This window comes from Mycteria americana, chromosome 16 (genome assembly GCF_035582795.1).
Source record: "Mycteria americana isolate JAX WOST 10 ecotype Jacksonville Zoo and Gardens chromosome 16, USCA_MyAme_1.0, whole genome shotgun sequence".
NCBI lineage: Eukaryota > Metazoa > Chordata > Aves > Ciconiiformes > Ciconiidae > Mycteria > Mycteria americana.
This window is the reverse complement of record NC_134380.1, coordinates 5,969,420-5,991,499: the sequence shown is the minus strand read 5'-3', so window position 1 is coordinate 5,991,499 and position 22,080 is coordinate 5,969,420. Positions and strand designations below refer to the sequence as shown.

Here is a 22,080-nt window from a genome sequence, read left to right as displayed (position 1 = left end):
CGCAGCGGTTTGCTTGAAGGTTAAACAGGAGAGCGAGCGGCTCTCCCACGGCAGCAAATGTTTGTCCATATACCCAGTATTCCCAGTCCACTCCCAGTTCCTCCAGCAGTCACTGGCACATGCGGCAGAGCCAACAACCCATCCCTGGGCTGGCTCTTTCCCCAGCCCTCCCACGTCCTTTTTCCCTTATCCCTCCCCAAATGGTGCCCCAGCTCTCCCCACCCAGCCCTACGGAGCGGCTGCTCGGCCCTGCAGGGTGGCAATGGCTGGGAAGGGGACGGGCCCTTCGTTAGCGGGTGCTGAGCCCTAACAAGGGCTGCTGCATCGTTATCCCCCCAGGCTGGTTCCCGGAGCAGCTCCTGGCTGGGAAGGTGGAGTGAGGTGCTGGGAGCCCACACCCTGCCCGGAGGGGTGACACCCCCCACCCCGTGGGTCCCCGTGGGTGCCAGGGCAGCATGCCTGCCGGGGAGGATGGAAGAGCATCTCGGGCAGGATCAGGCCAGGGATGGTCGACAGCAAATCCTGCCCTCACTGCAAAACCTGCCCCAAAAATGGGCTTTTCCACCAGCTGGTTGCTGCAGTGGGAAAAGAGGAGGTGTTTGCAACAGTCTTGTGGCTCCGCAGCCAGGCTAGGCACAGAGTTTCATTTCAAAGGACTGAAGGTCCTGCCTGTTCTTCCAAGTGTCACAAATGTTGTGTTTTATCACGGCCTCGGACGCCTGTTGCCTGCGTGAGCCCCGCTGGTTTGTGAGCGAGGGTTCATAAGCAGCGTTTCCACGGGTTTTACAGGCAGGCACTACCTGAGGCCCGTTGCTCGCAGCTTTGCTAACTCAGCTGGAAGCCACACTGTGCACAGAAGCGGGTGTCTCTGGCAAGCGAGAGGTCCCAAGCGCTCTCCGGGGCTCCGTGTTGAAGGGGCTGTGCCCGGGAGGCAGGCGGGTTCAGGGTCCCGGCTTCTCCTGGAATTGTTCCTCCCACACCTCCATTGCCTTAGGGCTGGTTTTGCCCCAGGAGGATGAAGCTGCCAAAATCTCAGCTGGGCAAGCAGGACCCTCCGTACCCATTGCTGCATCCCGGTGCGTGGGATCCCCCCTGAACACCCCAGGGTGACACCCGGCCCAAGGAAGCCACGCACCGGCACCACTTCTCCATTGCACCAGGCGGCCGAGCTGGCTGGGCTGGGGGAGCACCGTCTGCTGCTGCCTGCTGGACCCCACCTCCACGGGACCTTCGGGACTTTGCAGAAGTCCCATGTGGGCTCTCGCACACGGGCTGCCACGGGGGTAACCGGCCGCAGACGCTACTTCCAAACTCTCCATCCCTCTGCCTCTTCAGTCCCTCTCCCTTGGCCGCCTCGTCACCACCGCCACATCAAACCTCCAACGGCTCTTTCAGCTCCATCTATTTTCACGCCATCCATTTGCAAAGTCCCCGCTTTATTCGTTTGGATTTTAAATGCCGTTTTTCCTTTTTTAATTAAATGCTTCCAGGTGTGCATCGCACCGGTCCTGCTCGGTCCCCAAACCCGGCGGGGGCAGGTAGGCACGTCAGGGGGGAGCTCGCTCCCCCTTGCAGGCTGCGGCTGAAGCTCACTTTCACCAGGGTTTTAAACATTATATTACAAAAAAAAAACCAACCCAAAAACCCGAACCTGGGAGCTCTGTCCGAGCCGCTGGGCCCCTCCTGCCCAGGCCTTCCTACGGGAGGGGCATGCGGGTGAACTCAGGCCGGGTCCCCGCTCCTGCCCGCCGGCCTCAGGCTGGGTCCCTGCCTCGGAGACAGCAGGTTCCCAGGAAGGTGGGGGCAGCTGGGGGGAGGTTAAGGGGGGAGGTTGAGGGGGGGGACCCCTCCCGGAGCAGCCCCCCCAGCCCCGGGGTGCCCGCAGGGTGGCGGAGCCCCGCTCCCCTCCCGCGCCTCTCAATGAACCTCCTCAATGAACGTGACGTCACCAACGCCTTCCGAAAAAAACTCGCAACGCATCCAATCAGCGATCGGGCCGCGCCTTCCGCCGGCCGCCCCGCCCTCCCCGGGGTTCAACCACCAATAACGGCGCCGTCTGCAGCCAAAACACAAGCGTCGACCAATGGGAAGGCGGCGGGGCGGGGCAAGGCGCCGGGGCAGCTGGAAGATTCGAACCGAACGCCCGTCGGGGCGGGCGGCGCGGCGGCGGCCAATCGGGGCGCGGGGGCGGGGCCTCCCCGCGTTTCCCCCCCCCCCCCCCCCGCCCCCCCTCCCCTCCGCCGCCCCCCGGTGTCGGCGCGGCGCGGGGCGGCGGGCGCGCTCCGGGCAGCCAGGGCGGCGCTCGGCGGGGCCGCCCCGCCATGTCGGTGAACATGGAGGAGCTGCGGCACCAGGTGATGATCAACCAGTTCGTGCTGGCGGCCGGTTGCGCCGCCGACCAGGCCAAGCAGCTGCTGCAGGCGGCCCACTGGCAGTTCGAGGTACGGGCCGGGCTCCCTCCCTCCACCCCCCCTCCAACCGGGACACCCCGAACCGGGAGCCCCCCGCCACCCTGCTACCCGCAGAGCCACGGGGCGGAAGGGGGGGGGGCCGGCTGGCCGGCCGGCCCAGCCGCGGCCCACCGACACGCGTGGCCGGGCCGCTGGGCCCCCCCAGCACCCACGCGGAGAGGGGGGGAACCGGCTCCGAGCTCCCCGGCTCTATTTATAACCGGGCCGTAACCCGAGCTGCGGCCCGGCGCCGGGGGGGCGGCCCCCCCCGAGCTGGGGGCGGGGGGGGCCGTGGGTGGGAGCCCGTGTAAACAAGGGGGGGTGGGCTGTGCCCCCCCCGCGTGGGGAGCCCATACGTGAGGGGGGGACACGATCCCGAGCGGATCGGGTGAAGGGCAGCACCAGGCTTCCTCTGCTTTAGGCCTGGCGGGGGGGAGGGGAGCGCCCATGGGTGCCCCCCGGGGCGGTCCCACGGGGGTGGGGGTGAGCGGGGGGCTGGGGGGCGGGCGGAGGGGGCCGTGTTTTCCTTCCGCCTTTGTCTCGGGTGGGTCGGGGCTGACGGCTTGTCCCCCACAGACGGCCCTGAGCGCCTTCTTCCAGGAGACCAACATTCCCAGCAGCCACCACCCCCCCCAGATGGTAAGTGGGACCCGCACCCCCACACCCCTCCCTCCCCTCCCCAACCCCCCCATCCCCAAAACCACCTTAAAACCCACCCCGCCGGCTACAAACCGCCCCCAGACCCCGCCGCCTACAAACACCACCCAGCTCGGGACCCCCCCAGACCTCCCCCGGGAAGGGGTCCGCAGCCCCCCGGGACGCGGAGCTGTCAGCTCCCCTGCCAGCCATATTGCTCTGCGCCCGGAGGAACACGCAGCCGGCGAATGTAAACATGAGCTAAAATGTCTGCCAGGAAATAGTTTGTCTCTGCGAGCATCGCGCTGGAAGTTGGGCTCCCCGGGCCGGGGGGGCACTGCCGGCCCCCCTTCCCCAAACGCCGCTTGACCTTGGCCGAGGGCACGTCCCCTTGGCCGAGGGGAGGAAGTTGATCCCCTCTGGGCGGCTTTTGTTGTGTTTTGGGGTTTTTTTCATCTCTCTTTTTTTCCTGTTGAGGGAACTAAACGCTGCCGCGCGCGGGGGAAGGAGCGGATCTGGGCTAAGCCGATATTTTTTTTTTTTTTCACCCCCTTTTCTCATGCTGTCAGGAAGTCACCAGCCGGCCCGGCATCGCCGGCAGCAAGCGCTCGCTCTCAGAGAAAGTCATTTTGCCGGCCGGCTCCCACTTAAACCCCTTTTATTTTAATTCCTCCTCCCCCTGCACGTTTTCTCGCCGCCTCGGGGAGCTTGCGGAGGGTCAGCTGTGGAAAACCCTCTTTCCCGGTGGGAGAGGGGACGGGAGAGCAGGCGGGAGCTGCGGGCCAGATCCGGGCCTCGCCGTGTTTTCACACCAAAAGCCTGGTCGGGGCGATTCCTGTGGGGCGGCTGTCGGAAGCGGGTTGCAAAGCCGCTCTGGTGGAAGCCGTCCCGCTCCCCGTCCCCACGCTCCCCAGGGTCGAGCGGGACCCACGTCCCACCCCGAGCACGATGGCCGCCCCATCGCCCCCACGCAGGCCGGCACGGAGGGGCCGGAGCTGGATGGCTCTGCCTCTCCCCACAGTGTTTTCCTAACACCGTGTGCTCCACGTGGTGACAAAATACCTTTCGCCCTCTCCCCAAATCCTCCCGCCTCGCATTTTTGGCATTTTTTTGCTGCTATCCCCACCACCACCACCATCCTGATTTCTGCAGCTTAAAATGCCCCGCACGGCTCGGGGCAGGGGGTGAGATGAGGGGCTTCGTGGTCGCGGTTTCTATTTCTTTTTCAAGCAGCGGAGAACAAAGCTGTGAGTGCAGCAGCGTTACGGCGTGGGGTGGCACGTCGCCTTCACCCCCGCGGAGGGGAGGCTCCCCACACCCGGCAAAACCCCCGCGGGTCCGGGCTGCGGGGAAGGGACTGGCTGGAGCTGTTTGGTGTGTCGGTGCGGCAGCTCACGGTGGGACCGACCCTCTGACAGCCGAGCGGCTCCTTAACAAAATGTGTTGGAGGAGGAAGGCAATAATTACATGACAATTCTGGTTTTTTTTTGTTTTTTTTTTTTAAGTTAATGTTTTAAATTAATCTGCTAAACACCACCCCAGAAGCCCAGAGCTGTGTCCCCCCTCCAGCATCGTGTCTGACCTCAGTCCAGGGCTGGTGGTTGGCGCGCGTGTGTGTGTGTGTGTACGGCTGTGTTGTGTTTTTTTTGGTTTGGTGTTTTTTTTTTGTTTTTGTTTTTTTTTTTCCCCCCCAGAACACAATCACTTGAAGTTTTTGTTGGGGTGTTTCTTGTTATTGTTGTTTGTTTTTGTTTTTGTTTTTTTTTTTTAACAAGTATCTTTTCAGATACCGCCAAATTTATAGGCTATTAAAAAAAAAAAAAAAAAAAAAAGCTGGCTTACCACCGCTGTGAGGTGAGCTCTGAAATGAGTTCTCCCAAAGCCTGTGTGCAGCAAGGGAAGAACGTCCCGGGCTCGCCACGAACCCGTTCAGTGCTAGCCTGGCTGTAATCACATTTTTTTGGGTCCCCTGGCCTTGCACACCAGTGGGACCTCACCCATCCCACTGCCGACATGGGTCTGCCAGCCGCTGCTTCCCCCGGGCTGGGGGAGTGCCCTGGCTTCAAAGGGGTCCAGCTGGGACCCCCCTGGCCGGGGTTTGGCCGCAGCAGGGGGGAGCAGGGAGCACCTGCAGCGCACCCGGCCGCTCCTCTGATCCCGGTGACCACCAAGGATGGCTGGGACAGGGACGAGGAGGAACCTGCAAGAGAGAGCTGGCGGTTTGCGTGTGCTGGGGAACAGCTGGGGCTGCCGAGCACCAGCCAGGGGCAAATCCCGGGATAAGCCCTGGGAAGGGGGAGATGCAGCAGCTATTCCCCATCAGAAACATCTCCCCGATTCCCCATTGCTAACGGCAGCAAAAGCTGGAGGCAGCAGACGCTGCCCCAGCCCCTTGGCACCGCTCAACATCCCCGCGATGCTGCTCAGCTGTGCCTTGGCCTCTGACGGGAGCCGCGGCTCCACCAGGACAAAGGGATTCGGGGCGGATTTAGCCCAGAGGGGTGAAGCCCCCCCCCATGCACACTCCACCTCCATGTCCATGCACCCCCTCCCAGTGCATCCCCCCTGCCTGTGCATGCACCCCATACACGTACCCCTGCCCCGTGCATGCACCCCACGCAGCCTCGCTGAGTTTTGCTTGACAGGTCCAGCCAGGGGGAAATGCCCCCCAAGACCGTTCCTCCCCGGGGACCGGGCTGGACAAAGTGCCGCTATTTCTAACCCCCCCGCTCCTGTGTTCGGAGCAGCTCGTGGTGTGACACTGCTCCCTGCCAGGGACCCCCCTCGGGAGATGAAAAAGGGGGCAGGGGCGTTAGGGCAGGCGCCCACCCTATTTTGCACCGCTGGGGTGAAGCCCCCCTGCACAGCCCCATCACCAGGACCTCCCCACACTCAGAGCGTAGCAAGTGAGCGTTGCTGAATCGGGGCCCCGGGCGCCGCCGGCCCCTGAGCCCCAGCGCGGGGCCGGGTCCCCCCACCGGATTTTCCTCTGCTGGCGAGATTGGCTGTGAAAAGGGCCGGATCCGTCACCGGGCGGGAGCGGGGGCGGGTGCTAAATTTAGCCGGGTACGCAGAAGGCAGGGGCCGTACCAGGAACCGCGGCAGGGCCCGGCTGCCGCCTCGGTCCCGGGGGGCCCTGCCTGCCTTTCCCTCTGTGTGCCCGAAAGGGGTGCGAGGGGGAGGGGGGGGTCCTGCAGGGCCAGGTGGGACCCCAGCGCCCTCCCCACCCATCGTGCTGGACCCCGTTGGAGCAGCCCCATCTCATGGGGCAGCTGGCATCAGCGGCGTCCCCCTCCCCAAACCTGCTGCCCCCCCCCCAGCACTTTGAGCACCCTGGATGGTTCAAAATGTCCTTCCCAGCCCAGGCTGGCTGTGGCTGGGCTGGAGACCCTCCCCATGCAGCCCCTACACCTTTGGGGGAGCCACCCAGACCCTCGGGGGCCGCACAGCGGTTCTGGGGAGCCCAATGCCAGCCAGACCTGGGCTCTGAGCATCCCCTGGGGCCGGGGGTCCCAGGTGTGGGATGCAGTCAGGATCCCTGGTGATGGGTCCAGCTCTTGCAGGCAGGTTGGGACCCCAAAAGCATCCGTGACTGATCTGACACCCACCCTCTTCTCTCCCCCCCGCAGATGTGCACCCCCAGCAACACGCCAGCCACGCCGCCCAACTTCCCGGACGCTCTGGCCATGTTCTCCAAGCTGCGGACCTCCGAGAGCCTGCAGAGCAGCAACAGCCCCATCACCTCCATGGCCTGCTCCCCCCCGGGGAGCTTCAGCCCCTTCTGGGCCTCCTCGCCCCCCAGCCACCAGCCCGCCTGGCTGCCCCCCTCCTCGCCCACCGCCCACGGCCTCCACCACCACCTGCACCACCCGCAGCCCGCCTGGCCCCCCGCACCCCCACCCGCCGCCCCCCCACAGAAAGCCGTGGCCACCATGGACGGCCAGAGATAAGACTGGGTTGGCGGAGGAGGGGGAATCGGGGGGGGGGTCTGGGCCAGGGCGTTGGGAGCCGGGGCTCCCCAGGAAACGCACTGGAATAATTTTGTAGGCTTTATTATTATTTGGGGGGGGGTGGGGGGGGAGGGAAACACGCTGCCGGGGAGGGCACCAGCCCACGAGAGCCTCTGCAAGAGTTGCTAGCTGGTCTTTTCTCCCCCCATTTTTTTTTTTAAATATATAACTATAATATATAAATATATCTAATGTATATAAATCCAGAGAGAAGGAGCAGCAGCATGGAGACAGCTGCTGGGGGGGAGGTCCCTACACCCTACCCTACACCCCCCCCCAGCATCCCTGCAGCAGGGAAGGGGGGGAATAACGACAAATAAATAGATGGAGGCGGCCGTCAGCACCCCGGATCGTGGCCGTGGGGGCACCCCACATCACGGCCATGGGGGCACGGAGCCGCTGGGCCTCCCTGGCTCTGGATTTCCGGGACGCTTGTTGCAGCACCCAGAGCAAAGCGCGCCTCTCCACTGGCTTCCGAAATTCAGCCCAGCTTCTTGCACAGACCCCCCCGGGCCCCCCCTCGGCCTATCCTCCTCCCTTGGCACCCCCCAGGGCCAGGGGAAGCAGAGCTAGGGGCTGTGATTTATCAAGGTGATGCCCCCCCTGTCCCTGTTCATGGCCCTTTCCTGGAGAGGGAGGAGCTGGGGGGGATTTTTAGTTTTCAAATCAATCTTGCTTAAAAAAAACAAACAAACAAAAAAAAAAACCAAAAAGAGAAAAAAAAACCAAGAAAAAAACAGGTTGAAGGTTTTTTATTAATTTAAAAATAAATAAAAAAAAAAAAAATCACTTTTTTAACACCAGCTGTCCCTGCCTTTTCTCTTTGCTGCGAGGATGTCCTTGGCAAGGCACCGAGAATGGGGGCGAGCCCCCCATGCTGCAGCATCGCCGGTGGGGACAGGTTCCCCCCAGGAGCTGCCGGCAGCCCCGGGAAGCTGCACCGAGCCCCGCGCGCTGCCTGCAGAAGCCACCGCGGCCATCCCCAAAGATGGGGGCAGAGGGAAGGGGGCACCCCGGGGCTGTGGGGGTGCGGTGCCAGTACAGCAAGGACCCCGGTGTGCTGGGGTGCAGCCAAAACCCCGTCCTGCACTCTCGCAAAATACTGCGGCTCGCAAACCCCGTCAGCAGCCTGTCCCCCCCCAGTCCCATCGCCCACCCATGTGATGAGCCCCCCCCCGCCTCAGCACTGTCGGGACACCCAGTCCCGCCTGCGGCACTCGGGGCTGCCAGGCTTTTAGGCAAACCCTGTGCTGGGGGTGACGCCTCCTGAGTGTCCCCCACCGCAGATGGGGCACCAGCCTGAGGACACGGCTGGGGTGTCCCTGACCTCCCCAGCCGCTCCCTGTGCCACCACCCTTGTTAATGACTTCACGCGTCAGTCCCATGCCGCTCCTGGTCTAGTGCTTAAATACCCAAACTAAATGAAAATTGAATAAAAACACAGCTCCTATCGCCACGCCGCTCACACAACAAGAAACTGGGTTAACCCCCTCAAAATGGGAACGCAGCAGCTCCAGAGGTGCCAGCAAGGGCCGTGGGGCTCAAGGCACAGCAACAAAGCATCCCCCAGCAGACAGGCAGACCCCAGGGACAAGGAGACCCCCAGCACAGCACAGCCCCCAAGGAAAAAAAAGGAAAAAAAAGCCCCCAGCTGGGGCTACTCACCTGCTCCAGTGGCACAGGCAGCACCCAGGGAGGGACGTGAGCTGGGTGCTCACGTTTATAGGGGTGGGGGGGGGGGGGGTGGGGGGTGTTTACAGGGTACAGATGGGTCCCAGCAGCAGCAAACGGGCCTGGGGGTGGGATGAGCACCAAAGGGGCCAGCCCCAGCCCCAGCCCCAGCTGGGCCGTATCCTGCAAACACAATTAGTCCCAGGGGGGTGGTTTGTAGCCCATCGGCACCTTACCCCACCCATGGGGTGCAGGACGGCCCATCGCCGGCTCTGCCCTGGTGCCCGCTGGTTTGCTCTGAGTGCTCCCAGTTATCTCACTGGAGGTGGCACTGGGGGGAACCAGAGCTGCTGGATCCACCTGGGCACCCCCAAAGCGGGTTTTTAGCACCCATTATTCCCCTGAAAAACCAAACTCACCAGGAAAAACATCCCCCGGGGTGGCTTCCTGGGGACTAAGGTGCCTGGGGACCACAGTGGGGTGGGCAGGGATGGGGTCTGCCAGTGTGGGGGGGAGGTTTGGGGTCTCTCCCCCCCCCCCACCTTGGGGAGAAGATCCACCAGGAGAGCAGGATTTCCACAGGGCAGTCCCCAGGGACACGCTGGGGTGGGGGTGAGGGGATTCTCTCCGGGTGCCTGGGTCCCTCCTGGCCGGGGGGGGTCCCTCCTGGGGTTGCCCTTGGGGTTTCTCATCCTTCCCTCACCCAGGAGGTGTCACCGGCTTCGTGTTGTGTGTGCGTGTCCCAATGTGTCATTGCACGTGTGTGGGGGGGAACCAGGACTGTCCCCAGTGCTTTGCTGGGGACGCTCCCAGGTCCCCATCCATGCTGCTTCCAGGGACTGTGGTTTCCCTGCCTGGTACCTCACCACTCATGACACGACTTGTGCTAGGTCTCAGTACACAGTGGGGCTTTCTCCCATCGGATGGCAAGGGGATGGGTGGCAGAAGGGGGCTGGGGAAAAGCAGCCCCAAGCCATGGAGGTGGCATAAGGGAAGGGGGGGGACACGTGTCCCCCCTGCAAGGTTGGGGGCAGAGAAGGGGTCATGGTGCTTTCCTCCGGAGGTGGGGTCAGTGCCTTCCTCTTTCCATCGATGGCAGTGTTGGAAGGGGGACAAGGGGGTGACGAAGAGGGGCCGGTTCTCCACTAGGAGATAAGGAAACCAGGTCGGTGATGCTCATCCCTTGGGATAAGTGATAGCAAACCAGTGGGCTTGGGGTGGGATTCACTTTTGGCATTAAGCCGTGTCCTGCTGCTGCCCTTCCTGCTGGGATCCCCGTTTCCCACCACCTTCAGCAGCAACTGAGCATCACCATCCTCCTGCTGCACCACCCGGCTCCCCAGACCCCCTTTGGGGTCGCAAACTCCCCTGGCAGGCACCATCGGGGCCAAACAGGGCTCATGAAGGCCGGGGGGTGTCAGGGGGAGCACAGCAGCACGGGGCCCTGGGAGAGGGTTGGACCGGGGCTGTTTTCGGCTCCTCCGGACACGCGTGACCACAGGATGAGGGATGCTGCCGACCCCTCCTTGTGCACGATGGGAAAATCCCGACCCAGGGCCGCCCCGCTCAGGCCACACAGGCGCTCGGCTGCCCATCGCCCTTTATTGCTGCTGGCCGGAGCTGCTTGCTCGCCTGCTCGGCGGCTGGGGTGATGGGGGTTCGGCCGGGGACCTCCGGTCCTGCCCGGCTGCCAGGGTGCTGGGTCCATCCCGCGGGGGCTGGAGGGGCAGGAGGAGCCCCAGTTCCCGGGAGAGGCGGCCGTGGGACGAGGCTGGCCTGTGCTCTGGCGAGGCGGCAGTGCCTGGGAGTGAGTGGCAGGGGTTAGCCCCCCTGCAGCCCATGGGGCAGCTCTGCCAGGCCAGGGTGGGGCAGGCAGCAGGAGACACCCAGAAATGGGGTCCCGGCCCCCACCCTGAAGCAGACAGGCTGTTGTCCCACACTGGCCAGGACCGCCCCCCAACATTCCCCCCACCTCGCTCCGGCTCCAACATGGGGACCGGTTGCTCCATCCGCCAGTCCTCCCCCTCCATCCTGCCTCTGCCCCTCCCCATCCCACCCCAGACCCCCATCCCACCCTGCCTGGCTGCGGGCACAGACCCCCACGCACTGGGAGACAGCAGGGTGCCCTCTCCCCCCCGCTGCCCCGGTGGGACCATACCGGGCTGGCTGAGTGAGGACCCGGCACTCTGGGGCCGCAAAAGGAGGCGGCCGGTGTCCCGGGCGTCCGACTGCCTTGGGGACAGCTTGGGCTTGTCCCTTGGGAAGCCTGGCAGAAGAGACCAGGGGAGCCGTGGTGGGGGAGCCGGGGGTGACACGGGTGGGGGAAAACCTGGCACCCCACAGGCACCCTTCCCACCCGCTGTCCCCTTCACGCCCGCTGGATCCCCCTCCCCAAGCCTGCCCCGGCTGTACCCTCCTTGCCCAGGAGCACAGGCAGCTGCCCATCCCGCCGGCCCCTGTAGATGTGGCCGTCCTGGCCCAACAGCTCCATCTCGTCGTGCTGGGAAGGAGAGAGCGGGCTGGCTGAAACACAGGGCCAAATCCAGCATCCCCAAGCAACCCTCCCATGCCCAGCTCTCCCTGGGGAAACTGAGGCACGGATGTCCCCAGATGCTCAGCATCACCCTCCCAGCCTCGGTCGCCCCCGCCGTACCCCTACCTTCACCATCCCTACCTTGATGGGGAGCAGGGTGGGGGGCTGGAGCACCCGCGTGGCGCTGGGCGGGAGGGGCTGGAGGCGCGGGCAGCGCTGCAGCGGGTGGGTGAGGGTGTGCCGGCCCCCGCAGCGCCGCGGCACACTGGGGTACCCGCACTCGGCCGCCCGCTCCCTGTGGGGTGGGACACGGGGTTGCTCAGTTACTGGCATTGCAGCACCCCACACTTCACCCTAGGCCGGGGGGGACCAGAGGTTCCCCAGTGGGGTACATCCCTCCCCGCTCCCCTCCGACTGCTGCAGGAGACCCCTGCCTGTGCAACCATGCTGAATCTGCTCTTTCCCTACGGCCCCAGTGAGCTGGCTGCGGCCGTGGCAGGTCCCCACACCTCACGCAAGGGACACGGGGCAGCAGGAGTGGGTCTGTCCCAGCTGCAGTGCTTAATTTTGGCAACTTATTTCACAGGAGGCAGCCGATCCCCCCAAGCCTGAGATCAAGTTGAGACCAGATACAACTCATCACAAGCAGCTTCAGTGCCCTTGAGACGGAGACCTGGGCCAGATGGGGCAGCATGGGGGGGGCTGTAAAACCCCACAGACCTGGGGCAAGTACAGCCGAGCCTCCGCGGCACATCTCTGCTCCCCTGCCCTGCCCAGGCCCCCCTGGACCCCTCTGCCCCCACCCGAGGAAGAGCTCTCCCTCACCGGGACAGGGCCACCCTGCACCCCAGGGGCCGGGGATGGGTCCCCGTGTCCCCTACCTGTGGCCGTGCTGCTGTGTTTGCTCCAGCTCGAGGATGGTATGGGCGCGCCCGGCGAGGCGGGGGGCCAGCGGCGGCATGGACGGGATGGCCACGATGTGCCTGGGGAGAGCAGGAGCTGCAGGCGGGTGGCAGGGGACAAACGACCCACCCTGGCTCGGGGCAGCGCCCCCAAATCCCACGGGCTTGTACCCCACGGCATCCCCCTGCCCGCTGCCCACGGGGAGGGGTCCCCGTCCCCTCGCTGCTGGGCAGAGCTGCGGAGGGGGCTCGGCAGGCTTGGACCCCCCAGGCAGACACCCTAACTCCCGTGCCTGGCACGGTGGGGCACCGCCAGCACCCATCTCCCCCCGTCCCACCCACGCAGCCCCCCGATGCACCGGTGCCGGGTGCTACTCACGGGCCAGGCACCAGCATGCTGAGGGGCCGGTCGCAGGACACGCAGTGGAAATGGGCCAGCAGCTGCCTGGGTGGGGAGAAAAGGGCTGGGTGAGCTCCTGGGGGGGGACAGCCCCGGCAGCTCGCAGGCAGCAGCTCGCAGGCAGCAGCTCGCAGGCAGCAGCTCGCAGGCAGCAGCAAGCTGCTGGGCACTCGGCTGCAGTGAGTTATGGCATTTGCGGGGGGAACCGCGGGGTTTTGAGCCCGGTTTATCCCCCACCACCACCCCAGCAAGGTCCCAGCCTGCTGGCTGGTTACAAAGTAAAGGGAGTACGATGGGGGAAAGTGGTTGTTCGTGGACTCCCACCTGGGAAAAAGCTCCACCTTGTATTAGGCACCGGAGAATCCACCGAAGCAAGTGCCCAAAAACCACCACTGCCGTAGGAACTGCTCCCACAGGCAACCCCGTCCTTCAGGAACTGGGGGTGCTGGGGCTGGCAGGGATAAACCAGGGGGTTCCCTGTACTTCTTGCTGGGGCGGAATGCTCCCAGCCTGGGAGCAAATGCTGGGCCTGGGGATGCAGGATTCCCACGGTTTTTAGGACGAGCTTTGTCACAGCTACCCCAGGGACATGCTCGCCTTGGCCCCGACGGCACCTCCGAAAGCCAGCAGCTGCCCATGGCTGCCCGGGGCGGGCAGGGATGTGGGGTGAAGGGCGTAGGCACCCACACCTGCCATCCAAACCAGCCCTCACACCGGTTTCATCACTTCGTCAGCGCTAATTACCCCTCTGCGCCTTGCCAGGAGGGCAGGTCACAACCCAGCTCCGCAGCACCGTGTCGCACCCCTGCCCGGGGGGACGAGCTGCCATCCCCCACCCTCGCCCCAGAAAGCCTTTGCACCCACACCCCGGTTTTGGTGCGGGAGGGCTCTTGTCCCACAGGTTGCCCCCTCCTCGTGCCCCCTCTAATGTCGGGAACCTGCTGCTGGTGGTGGCTGCTGGTGGGAGGAGAAGGCACAGCTACTTCTTAGTATCCCCACTGTTCACTGACTAAATTGGTCCCATGGCAGGGTACCAGGTGGGCACCAGCCGGGGTAGCCAGAGGGAACAAGGCAAGTGCTGTCCCCGAAGCCATCACCGTCCCCATCGCGCTCACTTCTTAATCCCAGCTGCATCATCAGCCCCTGTCTGCGGTGCCTTCTCCTTCAGCTGCTCCAGGATGCTCCTCCAGTGCTCCTCCAGCTGCTGCCGGAAAGGCCCCAGCTCCAGGCGGTCCAGCTGTGGACGGGCACACACCCTCAGCCATCCGCCCCAGGATGGGACATCGCCGTCCCTGGGGAAAAGCCAGGAGGGGGGACCCTCGGAGGGATGCTGCCTTAGGCTGCCAAGCCCCGAAGGTGCCAGTTTTGCGCAGCGGCGACGAGCCACCCCTCACCTTGGAGCCCATCTCTTCACTGAGCTGTCGGTGGACCTGGTGCCAGCCCTCCTCCTGGCCCGTCACCCGGCTCAGCATCTCCTGGATCATCTCATTCAGCCGCTCCATGCTTGCGTCAAACTGGGTGCGACTGACTTTGCCGGCCAGGGAGGTTTTGTCTGCTTTCTAGCAACGGGGAAAGGCAGGAGAGTGGTGGAGGAAGGATGGAGGTACAATGGGCAGGGCCAGCTCGTGTCGGGAGGAGAGGAAGAAGCGGCTACATGGCCCCGCTCACCCCATCACCCCCGTGGGGTTGGTCCCACCAGCCAAAGGGACCCGGGGGGGAGACAGAGGAGGGACCTGGCGAGGGACCTGCAGCCAGTCTGGAAATCCTCCCTCCCCTTGGCCAGTTCTGCCACCGAGCCCCCAAGAGACAAGGGGCATTTGTCACCCTGCTTGGGACCCCCTTGGCTGGCGCTGGGGCTCCTCGAGGCCATACCACATCGATTCCCAGCAGCAGGTCCTCCTTGTCCGCTTTCTCCTTCTCCAGCTTCTCCAGGGACTGGAACAGAGCCTTCCAACACAGAAAGCATCCCATAACACGGCGGCAGGGTCAGAGCTGCCTCCTGGCCAGCCAAGCACCCCCTGCTCCCCTCCCCCTCCAAAAACCTCCTGAAAAGGTACAAGCCCCCCAGAGCTGCGAGCAGGTTGGCAGGGGGACAAATCCCTTGTGGTGCCCAGCCTGGGGTCTGCCAGGAGGATGCTCTGACCCCGCAAGGGTTTCAGCCACCTACCTCGATATCTTTCTGCTTCTGGTGACGGTCATCCAGGAGGTTCCCCGTGATGGAGCTGAGCTTCTCGTAGTCCCCTTGCACCTGCACGACGGTGGCCTGGATGCGCTTCAGCAGCTCCTCGTCCTGCTTCAGGGAGGAAGACGACAAGGCAGGGCCGTGCAAGGGGGGCTGGCTGCCCCACAGGGACAGACCCGGGTTACTCGGCCGGCGGCCGTGGGCTGTCAGTGCCAGCAGGACATGTGCATCAAGGCTTTAATTTCCTTCCATGCTACTGACTCGTACAAGCCAATTCGAGGGGCAGCAAGGGGCTCCCCCATGTTACAGCCAAGCACAACCAGCCGGGGGGGTCCCAGCAACCCCCTCCCAAGCCCCCCATGCCGGCATCTCCCTACCTGGCTCCTCCCCGGCAGCTGCCTCACCACCTTGCCCACCGTCTGCCGTGACATGAAGGAGTCCACCAGCTCCTGGAGCTTCTCGTACCGCTGGAGGAGCTGCCCCACCTGTGTGCTGGTGTCCGTGCTGCAGACGGGGCACGCTGCCTGCTCCTCTGCCTGCTCCTGCCCTGCACTTGCCACCATTGCCCTCAGCTCGTCCAGCTGCAGGAAGGGAAGAAGGAATCAGCTCTGAGATGGGATGGATGCTGCCAACAAGCCCGGGTGCCGTGGGGGCTGGATGGCCCCATCCAGCCAGGGGACACAGCTGGGACCCCTGCCAGGACCACCCCACCGAGCCAGCGGGTGGTGGGAGTGCTCCCCCCGCACCTCACCTGCTCCTGCAGCTGGTCAGCCGTCTTGGTCACCAACTGCTCCAGCATGGCCTTGGTCATATCCTGCTGCTCTCCCAGCTTCTTCAGCTCCTGCTTTATCTCCTGCAGTGTGGACCTGGTCAGTGAGAGGGGGGGCATGGGCAGGCTTAGCCTTCGTGGGGCTGCTCGAGGGGTGTCCCTCGCCCACAAACCGGGATGCTCCCAGCCCCCTGGGCTCCTGTGCAGCCCTGCGGGGTAGGAAACCCTCTCCCGTCCTTTTACCCCAGTTGCAGGGTGATCTGGTCGCTGCCATCCGCTTTCCAGTCAGCTCCAGCCACCCCCAGCTTTCCAAGGGCATCCTCCAGCTGCCTGATCTGGGAACGGTGGCAGCGGCACAGTCAGGGCATGGACCCCCACGTCATCCCAGCACGGGGACCCTTCGGCTGCCCCCTCCCCGCCCAAACCCCCCATCCCGGCATTGCCGCAGGCCCCTCGGGGACTGCCGCGGGCTCACCTTCTCCTTCTCGCCCTGCAGGTCGCTGGCCATGCCCTGCAGGAAGGACACCCGGCCCTGGAGGTCGGCCAGGATGCTGGTGTTGCTCTCCTGGTCTAGAGGGACATGTCCCAAGGAGACACACTGTCAGTGAGGGGGTCTCGCCCTCAGGGCCAGGCTCTGGGTGCAATGAGCCCCCGACCCAGGGTGTCCTCATGCCAAACACCCCCTGCCAGCTCCCCCGGGGCTCCCACCTCCCTCCAGGAAGAGCAGGCGCAGCTCCTCAAGTTCGGCGTGGTCTGACTTGCTGGTTTCCAGCTGGGCCACCTGCTCCTTCAGGGCTGCGTAGAGGTGGCCGAGCTGCCCGATCTGGCGGAGAGCCTCCACTGTCTCTGCATAGCGGCCAGGGGCTCCGCTGGAGCCCGAGGACCCCCAGGGCACCACCAGCTCTTGCGAAGGGGATGTGGACCTGGGATCAGCTTCGAGGGGGATCTCGAACCCCTGGGCTGTTGGCGAGAGGGTCCCTGCTGCCGGGTGGCCTGCCTGGGCAAGTTGTGTGCTAGGCAAAGCCTTGCCTCCCTCCTTGGAGCTTGTGGCATCCATTTGTGTCCCCAGAGCACCGGGGGTGGCTTCAGCAAGGACTTTCTCAGCACCAGGAAGGCTGGGCTCCATGTAGGGAGGGCTTGGCTGAACCCCTGCTCCTCCTCCTTGGGTCCCTGGAGGTGCTGGCTGCATCCCTGGGACGGTGGTCTGGATGTTGGGGGTCCCTGGCTGCATCCCCGAGATGGTGGTCTGGGTGCCAGGGGACCCTGGCTGCATCCCTAGGGTGGTGGTTTGGATGCCGGGGGTCCCTGGCTGCATCCCCGGGATGGTGGTCTGGGTGCCAGGGGACCCTGGCTGCATCCCCGGGATGGTGGTCTGGATGTCGGGGGACCCTGGCTGTGTCCCCAGGGTGGTAGTCTTGGTGCTGGGGGACGCTGGCTGCAACCCCGCAATAGCTGTCTGTGTGCCAGGGGACCCTGGCTGGATCCCTGGGGTGGTGGTTTGGGTACCAGGGGACCCTGGCTGTGTCCCTAGGGTGGTGGTCTTGGTGCCGGGCAACCCTGGCTGTGTCCCTGGGGTGGTGGTCTTGGTGCCAGGGGACCCTGGCTGTGTCCCCAGGGTGGTGGTCTTGATGCTGGGGGATCCTGGCTGCATCTCCGGGGTGGTGGTGCTGGTATCAGATGTCCTCATCGAATCTGAGGGAGCGCCTGCCCACTTCTCAGGGGTCACTGGTGCTCTCTGCATCCCTGCTTGCGTCCTCAGGGAGCCAGGCTGTGTCCCTGGAGTCCCCTTGCTGGTCTCTTTGCTGGTCCTGGGTGCAGGCTGTGTCCCTGGTCCCTTCAGCCCCAGCGCTGAGCTTGCCCCAAGTGGGGTGTCCACATCCGAAGTGGGGGGCTCAGTGGGGGCAGACTGGCCCCCACTGTCCTCCTGGGAAGAGGAGGCAAAGGGGAACAGGTTTATGGGCAGAAGTGAAGCAGCAAGGGCAAACCCAGGGCCCACCACCCTGTCCCCAGCCCCTGTCCCCAAACCTGCCGGCTCCCAGAGCCAAATTCAAGTACTCCACGAGAGCCCAAAGGCAAAGACTGCCCACCCCGCAGAGACCCCCCGAGCTCCCACAGCCACAGCCGCCCGGCCCCTCCCCAGCCCCCTTAGCCCTTTGGTCGCCTCCGTGCCTGCGGAGTCGTTTTAGCAGCTGATGCCCGGGATCAGCAAACACCCTACTGATGGCACCTGATACAACAGCAAGGCATTTTTTCCTCTAGCAATGGGATTCAGTACTCCAGACCTGCTGGACCAGACCCGCTTCCCAGCCCAATGGGCTGCGCCTGCGTTTCAGGAACAGCAGCCCCAGGCAGGATTTGGAAACCATCTCACGGTGCAAAACACCAGGGTTTGCCCCAAAACGTCTCTCTGCTGTTCCCTGCTCCCACCCACCCACCCCAGATTGACCAGAAGGGCAGGGAGCTGTGGTCCTGCCCAACATCGAGCAAGGACATGGGGCTGTGTGGTCACCCCGAGGGTTTTGGGTGCTTGCTTGCCCCACGGAGGGGCTGTTGTGGGCCGTCAGTGGCACAGACGATGGAGGAGGTCTGTCTGTTAGGCCAGCCGAGGAGCCTAGGTGTGCCTGTGCCAAGTCCTGCCTCCCGGCGGGACGCGCAGGGAAGAGAAGTGCTGCGCAAACCTCCGCAGAGGCCCGGGGGTGTGCAGTGGCTGGAGGTGCTGGGTGCTGCGGTCCCGCTCGGTCCCGCTCCCGCAGCCGGGATGACCCAGCACTCACCACCGACAGACCTTGGCCTCCTCCTCCTCCTCCTCCTCCTCCTCCTCCTCCTCCTCCTCCTCCTCCTTCTCCTCCTGCCTTGCTGCCCACCAGGCAATCCTCCAGCACCTCCCAGCGCACCATGTTGCTCACCTCCTCTGGGGCTGGGTAGAGGCTCAGCCTTTCCTTCAGCCTTTTCTGGGGAAGGAAGGGATCAAGGGGTCAGCCCTGGCCACGTAGCTGGGGGGATGGGACCCACAGGAGCGCTGACCCCCCCCGGCATCGTTGCCCAGCACCGCTGGGGACCGTGCCCTGATGTGGAGGGACCGGCTGCACTGGACCCCCCAGAGGAGCCAGGGACGCGGCCGCCTCCTGTCCCCGTGCAGGATCCGGGCGTGCTTGCGGCCATACCACATCGCTGTCCAACGTTGTCTGGTCGTGGAGGCCCGGCAGCCGGCCGGCAGCGTCCTGGAGGTTCCCCTGGAGCAGGGCGAGGAGAGGCACAGCAGTCCGGACATAAGATTGGGATTTAAAAGGAGCATCCACAAATTAACTTTCACAGAATCATATAGGTTGGAAGAGACCTTTAAGATCATCGAGTCCAACCATAAACCTAACACTGCCATAACCACCACTACACCATGTCTCTAAGTACCTCATCCAAACGTCCTTTAAATACCTCCAGGGATGGCGACTCAACCACTTCCCTGGGCAGCCTGTTCCAATGCTTGATAACCCTCTCGGTGAAGAAAAATTTCCTAATATCCAGTCTAAACCTCCCCTGGCACAACTTGAGGCCATTTCCTCTTGTCCTATCACTTGTTACCTGGGAGAAGAGACCGACCCCACCTCTCTACACCCTCCTTTCAGGCAGTTGTAGAGAGCAATGAGGTCTCCCCTCAGCCTCCTTTTCTCCAGGCTGAACAACCCCAGTTCCCTCAGCCGCTCCCCATCAGCCTTGTGCTCCAGACCCTTCCCCAGCTCCGTTGCCCTTCTCTGGACACGCTCCAGCCCCTCAATGTCTCTCTTGTAGTGGGGGGCCCAAAACTGAACACAGCATTCGAGGTGCGGCCTCACCAGTGCCGAGTACAGGGGCACTTCCCTAAAGTGATTGTGGAATCACTTCCCTAAACTTTGGCACAAGACAGAGGGATGCTGGGCAGGGCTGTGCATGGGGGCTGTGGCTGTATTGCACGGGTAGATCTTTATCTCCCCTCCTTCCCAGCACCCACATTTCTTTTTTAATGGCTGTTTAGTTAAAAAGTGCCTTAGCATCACTTTGGTTGATGCTCACAGTTACCTCTTTAGCACCAGCCTGACTGCAGGCAGCAGTGCCCTTTTCTGCCCTCCCCAGGCAGCGTGGGCAGGCAGAGGGTGGGGGGCTCCAGGGGGGGTGGGCTGAGGTCCCTCGCCCCCTCTCTTGGGACACCCTTCCCACTCGTCCCTCCTGGTGCCCTTCACGCTGGGTGACACCCAGAGCTGCAGGGCAGGGGCAGCAGGGCGACACGGTGAGGGGCAGGGAGGGGGGCGAGGGCTCAGCTCCCTCCCGGGGGCACCGGCGGCAGCTCACCAAGCCAAGCACCTCCTGGATCGTCCGGATGTCCTCTCCCATGCGGGACTGCGCCACCTTCATCCCTCCGATCTCCTCGAGGAGGTCCTGGGAGAGAGCCATGGCCTGGGAGACAGGGGTGGTGGGGGTGAGCCCCAGGGGAGGGTCCTGGGGAACCAGGACCTTTTCCCTGCTGTGGTCTGCACAGAGCAGAGGAGCAGCGCAGGGCACTGCGGGCAGCACTTCCCATTCATCACATCTTCAACTGCCGAGAAGGGGCAGCAGCTCCCCAGAGACCCCCACCCCTGCGCCGGGGGGGGCCATTGCACAACACGAGTCAGCAGGGACGGATCCAGCCCTGCCTGCCCGCGCCAGGCTCCGTGCAAGACACTGAAGCCGACCCAAAGAGCAAAGAGCTGCTGCCACCCCTCAACTGCAGCCTGGCCCAGGAGGGCAGCGGCAATCGCCGCTAACGAAGCGGGGAGTGATCAAGCAGGGGCCTGCCCCAAGGAGGGCAAGCGCTCCCTGCTCAGCCGCCCAGGGAAACCCTCCCTGCTGCCTTCTCCCTAAGTGTCCCAGCCCTGGCAGGATCTGGCCCTGCAGCACTGAGGGGGGCTCTTTCCTTGAACCTGAGCTTATTTCTTCCCGCTTGGGTAAAGCACGGCCGCAAGCGGCTCAGTGCTGCGGAGGATGAGGCCCCTCTCCGGTCCCCACCAGTGCCGGGTTTAGCCCTTGGATTTGCAGTGGGAGATGAAGCCCATGAGGTGCTGATGGAGCCTCTCAGCCATCCGAGGAGCAGACGTGGTACCCGGCAGTAGGTCAGGAGTGGGGAAGGGAGGGATGAGACAGTGGTGGGGCCAGACCTCCAGGGGTGCCGAGCCTCTGGCCGGCAGAGCCGAGGGCACTGGGTGCTCTATCGGACCCACTATGACTTGCTGATGGCAACGCGGGGAGGACCCAGAGCAACCGAAGCAGCGTTTCAGCCCCAGCTCTTCCTCCCCAAAACTCCATCCCTTTCCCGCAGTGAAGCCCCACGTGCCGCCGTGAGCTTGGGCTTAAACCAGACCTTGGTCTAAGGGCAGCGCAACGGCAGCACGGACCCCGGATGAGGGGGCGTCTCGCGAGGGAGCACCCAGGGGACCAGCAGGAGCCTCTACCTTGGAGATGCCGCTCTCGTTCGCTTCGATCTTCTTCTTCATCTGCTCCACGTCGGCGGCCGCAGAGGCGACCTGGGAGCCGCTCACAGTCCCTTCCAGCGGGTCCTTCCCGGCCAGCCGCTCCCCCAGCTCCTGAGGCTGCTGCCCCGTGCCCTGGGCCCTGTCCCCCTTCTTCTCCAGGCCAGAGTGTGCCTCGGCAGGCTGGTCCCGCCCCAGGAGGGGGGTCGGGCTGTGCCCCTGCTCCTGGGCGGGCAGCTCCTGCAGGCCCAGATGCCTGAGCATGGCCTGCAGCAGGCTGTGCAGCGCCGTGAAGTTGACGGCCCCGACCTCGGGCGTCCCGATGGCGACGTCCAGCAGCTGGGACAGGCTGAGCGGGGCCATCGCTGCTGCTCTGCCTGAAAACACGGAGCCTGATCTGGGGGACGGGAGCCTTTCTGCCTGGAGGGGGCCCGGGTAGGTAGGTGGGAGGGAGGGAGGGATGGGCAGCCTTCCTCCTCCTCCTCCTCCTCCCCGCCACAGAAAGTGATCAAACCGATGCGGGGGCGGGTGGCAGGGTGCCCGCCCGAGGGCAGGGTGCCCCCCCCGAGGGCAGGGCTTTCTGGGGGAGGGGGGTGTCTCTTTCCCCACCGCCCTGGCCACCCCCAGCCCCACCCCGGCTCTCCCCGACCCTGCCTCCCCCGGCCCCCCGCAACGCTCTAGCTCTGCCCCCTCGGGCCCTCATCCCCGCTCTCTCGCCCGTCCAGCCCCCGCGGCCTGAACCCCCCGATCCCGCACCCCCAGCCCGGCTCCTTCCGGCCCCGCACCCGCAGCCAGCGGCCCCACGCCGCGCTCCATCGGCCCCGCCCCGCGCCCGCCCCTTCCCTTCTCTCATTGGCCACCACCCGCCGCTCCTCGCCGCCCATTGGCCGAGCCCGCTGCCCACGTGCCCGTGTTTACGGGGGGGAGGAGCTAGTGTAGCGTCTCCCGTTGCTAGGCGCCGCGGGCAGCCCGGGGGCCCGGGGGGTGCCGCGTTCCCCGGTGCCTGTTCCCCTGTAACGGCGGAAACGCAGCTGGCGACGTCCAGTATCT

General features: G+C 64.5%; 2 protein-coding genes and 1 long non-coding RNA gene across 12 annotated transcripts in view; 2 read left to right on the top strand and 1 right to left on the bottom strand.

The window, feature by feature from the left end:
• Positions 1–22,080, top strand: part of LOC142417916 (uncharacterized) — a 480,711-nt gene that overhangs the window by 239,147 nt on the left and 219,484 nt on the right. The window lies entirely within an intron of this gene.
• On the top strand, positions 2,170–7,953 carry UBALD2 (UBA like domain containing 2). The gene is made up of 3 exons (XM_075518642.1): positions 2,170–2,441; positions 3,027–3,089; positions 6,716–7,953. Exons 1-3 carry the CDS (start codon positions 2,322–2,324, stop codon positions 7,034–7,036), a joined length of 504 nt encoding a protein of 167 aa, XP_075374757.1. The 5' UTR covers positions 2,170–2,321; the 3' UTR covers positions 7,037–7,953.
• Positions 9,839–21,547, bottom strand: QRICH2 (glutamine rich 2). Of its 10 annotated transcripts, XM_075518637.1 has the most exons (19): positions 21,013–21,547; positions 19,877–19,981; positions 18,718–18,786; positions 18,460–18,504; positions 16,262–17,477; positions 16,029–16,123; positions 15,797–15,888; positions 15,536–15,650; positions 15,162–15,365; positions 14,770–14,895; positions 14,475–14,549; positions 13,997–14,161; positions 13,718–13,839; positions 12,582–12,647; positions 12,182–12,283; positions 11,442–11,595; positions 11,180–11,267; positions 10,926–11,033; positions 10,252–10,568 (listed from the first exon to the last, which is right to left on the bottom strand). In XM_075518637.1, exons 1-19 carry the CDS (start codon positions 21,391–21,393, stop codon positions 10,369–10,371), a joined length of 3,528 nt encoding a protein of 1,175 aa, XP_075374752.1. In that variant the 5' UTR covers positions 21,394–21,547; the 3' UTR covers positions 10,252–10,368. The 10 variants fall into 10 exon arrangements, 7 of the variants coding, with proteins under 7 accessions (XP_075374749.1, XP_075374751.1, XP_075374750.1 ...); XM_075518634.1 differs by lacking the exon at positions 11,180–11,267 and having other exon boundaries at positions 9,839–10,568; XM_075518636.1 differs by lacking the exon at positions 11,442–11,595 and having other exon boundaries at positions 9,839–10,568.